This window comes from Pinus tabuliformis, chromosome 3_1 (assembly GCF_031772625.1).
Source record: "Pinus tabuliformis cultivar Carrire ecotype Pingquan chromosome 3_1, CPIR1, whole genome shotgun sequence".
NCBI classification, from domain to species: Eukaryota; Viridiplantae; Streptophyta; class Pinopsida; order Pinales; family Pinaceae; genus Pinus; species Pinus tabuliformis.
This window is the reverse complement of record NC_142301.1, coordinates 859,205,419-859,214,806: the sequence shown is the minus strand read 5'-3', so window position 1 is coordinate 859,214,806 and position 9,388 is coordinate 859,205,419. Positions and strand designations below refer to the sequence as shown.

General features: G+C 42.5%; 1 protein-coding gene and 1 long non-coding RNA gene across 2 annotated transcripts; both read right to left on the bottom strand.

Moving 5' to 3' along the window:
• Positions 1 to 775: 775 nt before the first annotated feature.
• Positions 776 to 1,525, bottom strand: LOC149190283 (uncharacterized). The gene is made up of 3 exons (XM_089413385.1): positions 1,376 to 1,525; positions 1,188 to 1,251; positions 776 to 1,079 (listed from the first exon to the last, which is right to left on the bottom strand). The coding sequence occupies exons 1-3, from the start codon at positions 1,509 to 1,511 to the stop codon at positions 959 to 961; spliced, it is 321 nt and encodes a 106-aa protein (XP_089269511.1). The 5' UTR covers positions 1,512 to 1,525; the 3' UTR covers positions 776 to 958.
• Positions 1,526 to 8,452: 6,927 nt separating this feature from the next.
• LOC149190282 (uncharacterized) lies at positions 8,453 to 9,186 on the bottom strand. The gene is made up of 3 exons (XR_016256471.1): positions 9,053 to 9,186; positions 8,865 to 8,928; positions 8,453 to 8,756 (listed from the first exon to the last, which is right to left on the bottom strand). It is a non-coding gene; the product is annotated as an uncharacterized LOC149190282 (long non-coding RNA).
• Positions 9,187 to 9,388: the final 202 nt, after the last annotated feature.

The window sequence follows — 9,388 nt, the reverse complement described above, 5'->3', positions numbered from 1 at the left end:
ACAGAAAGAACAAATAACCATAGCTGGTAACAATGGCTAACTCTCAACCCAGATCTCGGGTGAGTAAATTATTAAATACAGATACAGATATGTAAAGACAAGTCAAACAGAGTTAAGCCTGAAGCGGCCATAACCGTATGATGCATCAAGAATTTAAAATATAGTAGTGCGTTCACAGAACCTTAAAGATACAATTACATTCAAAGAAAGAGGAACCTGTATCAACATGTACAATTTATATTAACCTGTAGACGTAGTAACGTGCTTAGCACCGAAGATTTAATCAGTCATACGAAACGAATATAAAGAACGCAGCTTGAAGGACCAGGTTGCTAATAAAGCAACGAAGCCGTGTAGCTGGAGAAGTAAATATTATTCATAGGAGAAGCAGTGAGGGTTACTCACAGGTAAACCCTACTCTATTATTAAACTGTAAATGACCTTATTACCCGAGCAAATAAGCAATGACTCTAAACACAGGCCAATAAACATAAATAATATTAATAGATTTGGGAAACTGAGAAGAGAACTGGAGGATGCATTGATAATTTCCAAACCTGGTTAAACCGTCATGCATTCTATATTTATGTAAGCGAGAAGGGCTGGGCTTGCTTCCATTATTCCAGAAGCGAGCCGTAACCCTGGGTTCGCAATAGGGAACATAATTTGTATAATATCCATGAGTATTGAAACGATTGAATATAATACCATAAAACAAAGCAGGAGATATTCATGAAATGACCAGAATGTCAAGAACCGAGCAAAATACAACCAATACTGTAATGAGCCGTAAGGTAAGGCCATAAGTTCAATAATAAAATAACTGTAACAAAATCTGAGCAGGGCGTTACTGTGGAGAAAACCCCGAATATATTAACTGCATACAAAATGAGTATAAGGTCTAGCACAGTACATTTCTTAACTGAACTTATTACATAATCGACCAACAGTCAAACCCTCATTGGGCTCGAGGGCGTAAACAGAAAATAACTAAACCCTCAGGGTTCCATGGATTTACAGAATCGGTTGGAAATGCCACCTGTAAAGCCATACCCAGATTTGAGCAAGGGGCAATAGACCTAAGACATATGAATACTATGCATAAGCCTCGTTCTGGTCATTGGGAAACGCCAACTTTTTACAACAGATAACCCTATAGGGTAATGCACACAGCTACGATGACTTACCCGGATGGTATGCGGGTCGACCTGAAACTCCTTTGGATGGCAGAAAACGCAGAGTCCAGCCTTCCTGCACAAAAACCACCACTGTTAACAACTGTGCAGAAAAAGTAATGAGCGTAACAAGAGCTGAAATAACCTTCAAAGAGCTGACTGTAACCTGGGAGACTCGCCATGGTAGAGTGGGTTCATACCTGCGCAAGTGATAAGAGCTGTGGAGTGAGGGATACTGTCGGAGGAGCTGCAGAAGCATTGGCGCAAATGAACCGAGACCGAATAACCCGGCAGACCATATATTGTCAACCAAACCCTAAAAGTGATCAGCGCCATCCGATTTGTGGAGGTGATCGCCACCGTCCGTTTGAGCGGGAGTGTGGCACTCTAATCAAAGGTTCAATCCATCCGCGTGACCACATGGGCTTCACATGGCTCGTAGCCACCTGGCCACGGAACAGTGAGTTGGTTTTACCTCCGCTCACCATGTGGCAATGAAAGTTAATGCACCTCAATCAAACATTAAGACTGTCAAGTAATGTGCGGGTGTAGATGTGATACCAACGCTTAAGAATAATATGTAAGGGGTTCAAACATAGATTATATATCACCATGCTAATAAGCTAACTGCGCATATAGATCCGAGTATCACATATACCACGGTGACCCAAGGTGTTAGGTAACATGTAAATTTATTTTTTTTACTATGGTTGGTATAGTTTAAGTTGAGATCGTGACAATGTGGTATCAGAGCAGAGGTTTCAAAACTGTGGCCTCTGGAACAGCAAAAATTATCTTAAATGTTTATATAGTAACAATGCAACTAATTGTCTTTCTTGTGTACTACCAGGAGAACCATACAAAGACAACTACCTGTTAACAGTTAATAGAAGATGGAAGAAATGCCGGGAGCTGGCGGCATCCCTCAGGAAAATGCAGGGTTGTGGGTACAGCTTGGTGCTGAGACACGCAGTACCAATCAGGCAATACTGCAAACTGTTCAGGAACTGAAAGGTGAGATGGCGCGTCTACGAGAGGACAATGCGCGATTAACAATGGAACAAGAGAGAATACTAAAGAGCTTGTCGGATAAACAAAACCCACCCTTGGCCAGCCCTAGTGCAGAACAGCAAAGGGGCACTGAGGAACGGGATTACACACCTGGGCTTTCTGAAGAGCAGGAAGACCATTCTGATAATGTACAAGAACAACAAACCTTCAAGAGGCAGAAAGTGGAATTACAGGGGGAATTCCGAAAAATCAAACCTCCACTTTTCGATGGAGAGCAAGAAGAAGCAGCAGAAGCCTGGTTGATTAATATTAATAAATATTTTCAACTTTATGAATATGACCAAAATCTGAAGGCGCGGCTGGCTATTTTTCAGTTGCAAGGCAAAGCCACCTTATGGTGGGAAGAGATTAAAATTGTGAAGGGAGTAAGTGAGCAAAGCATAACCTGGGAGAAATTCCAGAAATATTTTAAGGAAAGGTATTTAACTGAGCGCTTTTACGATGAGAAGGCGCGAGAATTTCATGACTTACGGCTAGGACAACAGTCCATGGACGAATTTATAAATCGCTTCACTTCTCTGCTTCGTTATGTGCCCTACATTAAAGAGGAGAAGGCCAAGGTGCAGAGGTTCGTGAGTAGCTTACCGGCTTATATAAGGGAACGGATTGAGTTTGACAATCCCCGAACTATGGATGAAGCAATTCGGAAGGCTAGAATTTGTTATCAGCAGAACAAACTAAAGGGAGAAGTTTCAAACAGGAAATGGAATGAAAGAAAAGGTAGCAGAATTGCTGGAAACAACAAGGGCAGCCGCAGAGATGGTGGTAAAGGAGCTGGAAAGGGGCAATTTAATAGAAGCACAAACAAGGGTACCTTCCGGCCTAAGCCAAGCGAGAGCAGAATCAGTGAACCCCCTGCTAAATCGGAGGGTGAGGGGACCAGACCTCCAGTTCAGTGCTGGGTGTGTGAAGGACCGCACTACGCTAGAAATTGTCCACAACGTAAAAGAACTGAGCAAATATCTCAAGTTCATGAAGCTTCAACTGTTGGGGATGTGGCGCGCAGCGTACCAAGGATCAATGCAGCATTAGAAGACCGGCAGGCGGAATACCAACCTTCCATGGTGGAATTCGAAGGTAAGATTTCCAACCTTTCTGTAGCTGTACTTATTGATCCAGGAGCTACTTTAAGTTATGTTAGTCCAAAAGTAGTGGAACACTGTAAGCTACCACCAGAAAAGTTCAAAAACCCATGGTTGGTCTAGTTAGCTACGGGAGCCAAAAGGCGGGTTTTAGCTAAAGTTAATAACTGTTCTTTCAGCATAGCTGGACAGCCCGTAACGGCAGACCTGAATGTACTTCCGTTAGGCTCCTATGACATTCTTATTGGTATGGATTGGCTGGAAAAGCACTGGTCGTTGGTGAATTGCAAAACCAAGACCATATACTACAAAGATGATTTGGGGCAGCAGCAAGAATTGCAGGGAATTAAACATCCTGTTCAGATTCGACCTATCACTGCAACTCAGTTAGCTAAATGTATTAGAAAGAAATGTCAGGTCTATGCCATACAAGTTGGCTATGCGAATCAGAAGGATAAGATGTCTGCGATAAATGATATTCCTGTGGTACAGGAATTTACAGATGTCTTTCCTGAAGAGGTACCGGGTTTGCCTCCAAGAAGGGACATAGACTTCACAATAGAGTTGATACCGGGGGCAACACCAGTATCGTGGGCACCATACCGGATGAGCATACCAGAGTTAACGGAGTTGAAAATGCAGCTCCAGGAGCTGTTAGAGAAACAGTACATTCGACCCAGTGTGTCACCCTGAGGAGCTCCAGTATTGTTCGTAAAGAAGAAGGACGGGACTCTTCGCATGTGCATAGATTACCCGCAGCTGAATAAGCTCACGGTCAAAAACAAGTACCCTTTACCCAGAATAGATGAACTCTTTGATCAAGTGAAAGGGGCAAAAGTGTTTTCCAAAATTGATCTGCGATCTGGCTACCATCAGATCAGGATTAAGGATGAGGACATTGCCAAAACTGCTTTTCGGACACGCTATGGGCACTACGAATTTGTAGTGCTACCTTTTGGGCTGACCAATGCACCTGCTACTTTTATGTGCATGATGAATAGCGTGTTTCACAGATTTTTGGACAAGTTTGTACTAATATTCATTGACGACATATTGATATATTCTCGTTCCCAACAGGAACATGAGGAGCACCTTAGATTGGTGTTACAAACACTTCGGGAACATCAGCTATATGCTAAGTTTAGCAAATGCGATTTCTTCAAAGAGGAAATTCAGTATTTGGGTCACGTGATTACAAAAGAGGGAATTGCGGTTGACCCTGAGAAGATAAAATCTATTATGGAATGACCTATACCCAAAGACGTTGCTGATATCAGATCCTTTATGGGGTTAGCTGGCTACTACCGGAGATTTGTGGAAGGCTTTTCTAGGATAGCCTATCCTATCACCTCATTGCAAAAGAAAGGAAAGATATTCAAATGGACAGCGGAGTGTCAACAGAGTTTTGACCGTTTAAAGCATCTTCTCACCACCGCACCCATCCTGAGGATCGCTGATCCTAATAAGGATTATGTGGTATGCACCGATGAAAGCAAGGAGGGCGTGGGAGGAGTACTAATGCAGGAAGGAAAAGTAATAGCATACGAATCAAGAAAATTAAAGGAGCATGAGCAAAGATACTCTGCTTACGATTTAGAGTTAACCGCTGTGATTCACGCACTAAAGATGTGGCGACATTATCTTCTTGGAAAGAAATTTCTGTTGCTAACAGATCATCATAGTTTGACGCATTATTTCAGCCAACCTACCTTGAATGCAAGGCAAGGCCGTTGGGCAGACTTTCTAAGTGGATTTGACTTTGAAATAAAGCATTTAAAGGGCAAAGAAAATCGGGTGGCAGATGCCTTAAGTCGAAAGGTTCATTGCTTATGTGAACTTTCAGCCAGCAGGTGGCGAAGTTTGCTGGTTGAACAGATAAAAACAGCAGCCAATGATGACTCTGAATATCAGCATTTAAAACAGCAGGTACAGCAATCTGATAATGGAAAGTTACAGCAAGGGTACACATTGGATAATGCTGGATTGCTGTATTTTAATAAAAAAATGTATGTGCCTGATTCAAATGACCTTAAGAAGCTGATTTTAGATGAGTTCCACATCAGCCACTACACTGGCCACCCAGGGTACCAAAAGATGGTCACGGCGCTCAAGAAAGAGTATTACTGGCCAGGAATGAAGAAGCAGATAGTGGAATACTTGGCAAGGTGTTTGGAGTGCCAACAAATTAAGGCTGAACATCAACACCCAGCGGGACTGTTGCAGCCTTTGCCTATTCCAGAATGGAAATGGGAAACCATTTCTATGGATTTTGTAACCGGGCTACCACGAACAAAGAAGGGCAATGATTCTATTATGGTCGTGGTTGATAAATTGAGTAAAGCAGCGCACTTCATACCGGTGCAGTCGACTTACAAGGCGGTACAAATCGCGCATCTCTTTATGCAACATGTGTTCCGGTTGCATGGAATGCCGAAGGTAATCATATCAGACCGGGATGTGAAATTCACGTCCACCTTTTGGAGAACATTGTTTGCCGAGTTGGGCACTCGATTGAATTTTAGCACGGCTTATCACCCACAGACCGATGGCCAAACTGAGCGAGTCAATCAAGTATTGGAAGACATGTTGAGAGCGAATGTAATGCTAAAGCCTGGTCAATGGGAAGAGTATTTGCATCTGGTTGAATTTGCCTACAATAATGGGTATCATACTTCAACCCAGCTAAGTCCCTTTGAGGTCCTGTACGGGCGAAAGTGCCGCACACCCTCAAGTTGGAGTGGACTGGAGGATAAGCTAAGTTTGGGTCCGGAAATGTTGAAAGACATGGAAGATATGGTGAAGAGAGTGCGAGCAAATTTAAAGGCTGCACAGGACAGACAGAAAAGCTTCGCAGATAGGAAAAGAAGATTCGCAGAGTACAATGTTGGCGACCATGTGTTTGTTAGGATTCAAACCCGAAGGAGCACACTGCAGTGGAGGGGTTGCGCCAAGCTGGCTCCTCGATACTTTGGACCGTTTCAGATTCTAGCAAGAATGGGGCCTGTGGCCTACCAACTTGCATTACCCAGTCATATTAAGATCCACAATGTGTTCCATGTTTCTATCCTAAAGAAATATGTGTATGACCCTAAACATGTTATTCAATGGCAAGATGTGCGGGTAAGAATTGATCCGGTTATTTCGATTATGCAGCTATATTCAATAGGAAATTGATTATGTGCTGGTTGTTTGCAGGTCGAACCGGAAGGCGAGGTCCTGGTCGAACCACAGAGCATTCTCGACCGGAGAGAAGTGCGGCTGCGGAAACGGGTTATTACCCAAATTAAAGTGCTGTGGCAGCACTATGGCCCTGAGGAGGCTACGTGGGAAGACGAGGAACCTTTCAGAAAGGCCTATCCGAATTTATTTAATGAGAGTGGACATCGGGACGATGTCCAATCCCAGGGGGGGAAGATGTAATGACCCGGTAACTTGTAATTCCAGATAGTTACTGTGGTGAAACAATATGAGTGGTAATTTGTTTTATTAAAAGACATTGTTAATTTTGAAATGAATATAATAGACTATTTTGCACATGTGTATTGATGAAATGCTGGCAGCCTCCAAAAAGGAGGATTTTCTATTAAAAGAAAATAAATCAGTTATGGAACTGAAAAAGAAACTGCCTCTCACCCAAGGAAAAGTCCTGGGGAGGAAAACCTCTAGGCTGTTGAGGAACAGGCAGAGAGGAGATTCCAGGAGAGAGAGCAGAGTGGAAAATTGGGGGTTAAGTCTGGTTGTGATCAGATAACCCAGCACAGTGGTGCATGAGTCTTGTGGAGGGCCGCAGGCCTGCAAGACTGCTCGGGGGGAGAATCCAGTGCAGTGGATCTCAAGGTTGGGAGGTTAAGAGCAATATTGCAGCAGGTGGGCTTTGGAAGAAGAGCGACAGTAGCAGACTACCAGGTATGCACCCTTAATAGTTTTAATTGAGAAACAGGTAATGTCGGCATACAAACTGATACATACAAACTAATACATACAAACTGATACAGTGGTTTGAGTTTCCTTCATTAAAGTAAGAAATATAGTTAGGCAAATGCAAATGTCTGAGCTTCTTTATTAACGTAAGAAATATAGTTATGTAAATGCAGATGTTTGAGCCTTCTTTATTAAGTAAGAAATATAGTTATACAATTGCAAATGTTTAAGCTTCTTTCTTTACAGCAAGAAAATACAGCTTATGTATATACAGTAGACTGTGACTCTTGATTACCGACACACAGTATTTAAACAGCCTACCCGTGTTATTAGTTATCGAGAGAATGATAGACGCAGTATAAATATCTGACAGTGATTCTTTTACCAAGATAACAACAGTTACAGTTGAATAAGCAAACAGCCATTAGACAGAAAGAACAAATAACCATAGCTGGTAACAATGGCTAACTCTCAACCCAGATCTCGGGTGAGTAAATTATTAAATATAGATACAGATATGGAAAGACAAGTCAAACAGAGTTAAGCCTGAAGCGGCCATAACCGTATGATGCATCAAGAATTTAAAATATAGTAGTGCGTTCACAGAACCTTAAAGATACAATTACATTCAAAGAAAGAGGAACCTGTATCAACATGTACAACTTATATTAACCTGTAGACGTAGTAACGTGCTTAGCACCAAAGATTTATTCAGTCATACGAAACGAATATAAAGAACGCAGCTTGAAGGACCAGGTTGCTAATAAAGCAACGAAGCCGTGTAGCTGGAGAAGTAAATATTATTCATAGGAGAAGCAGTGAGGGTTACTCACAGGTAAACCCTACTCTATTATTAAACTGTAAATGACCTTATTACCCGAGCAAATAAGCAATGACTCTAAACGCAGGCCAATAAACATAAATAATATTGATAGATTTGGGAAACTGAGAAGAGAACTGGAGGATGCATTGATAATTTCCAAACCTGGTTAAACCGTCATGCATTCTATATTTATGTAAGCGAGAAGGGCTGGGCTTGCTTCCATTATTCCAGAAGCGAGCCGTAACCCTGGGTTCGCAATAGGGAACATAATTTGTATAATATCCATGAGTATTGAAACGATTGAATATAATACCATAAAACAAAGCAGGAGATATTCATGAAATGACCAGAATGTCAAGAACCGAGCAAAATACAACCAATACTGTAATGAGCCGTAAGGTAAGGCCATAAGTTCAATAATAAAATAACTGTAACAAAATCTGAGCAGGGCGTTACTGTGGAGAAAACCCCGAATATATTAACTGCATACAAAACGAGTATAAGGTCTAGCACAGTACATTTCTTAACTAAACTTATTACATAATCGACCAACAGTCAAACCCTCATTGGGCTCGAGGGCGTAAACAGAAAATAACTAAACCCTCAGGGTTCCATGGATTTACAGAATCGGTTGGAAATGCCACCTGTAAAGCCATACCCAGATTTGAGCAAGGGGCAATAGACCTGAGACATATGAATACTATGCATAAGCCTCATTCTGGTCATTGGGAAACGCCAACTTTTTACAACAGATAACCCTATAGGGTAATGCACACAGCTACGATGACTTACCCGGATGGTATGCGGGTCGACCTGAAACTCCTTTGGATGGCAGAAAACGCAGAGTCCAGCCTTCCTGCACAAAAACCACCACTGTTAACAACTGTGCAGAAAAAGTAATGAGCGTAACAAGAGCTGAAATAACCTTCAAAGAGCTGACTGTAACCTGGGAGACTCGCCATGGTAGAGTGGGTTCATACCTGCGCAAGTGATAAGAGCTGTGGAGTGAGGGATACTGTCGGAGGAGCTGCAGAAGCATTGGCGCAAATGAACCGAGACCGAATAACCCGGCAGACCATATATTGTCAACCAAACCCTAAAAGTGATCAGCGCCATCCGATTTGTGGAGGTGATCGCCACCGTCTGTTTGAGCGGGAGTGTGGCACACTAATCAAAGGTTCAATCCATCTGCGTGACCACATGGGCTTCACATGGCTCGTAGCCACCTGGCCACGGAACAGTGAGTTGGTTTTACCTCTGCTCACCATGTGGCAATGAAAGTTAATGCACCTCAATCAAACATTAAGACTGTCAAG

Excerpts from the sequence above, each read along its gene's own strand:
- LOC149190283 (XM_089413385.1), bottom strand. The coding sequence starts at position 1,511 with ATGGCGCTGATCACTTTTAGGGTTTGGTTGACAATATATGGTCTGCCG. Across the intron at positions 1,252-1,375 it reads AGCTCTTATCACTTGCGCAG|GAAGGCTGGACTCTGCGTTT; the intron begins GTATGAACCCAC and ends GTTTTTGTGCAG. Across the intron at positions 1,080-1,187 it reads TCGACCCGCATACCATCCGG|GTCTATTGCCCCTTGCTCAA; the intron begins GTAAGTCATCGT and ends CATATGTCTTAG.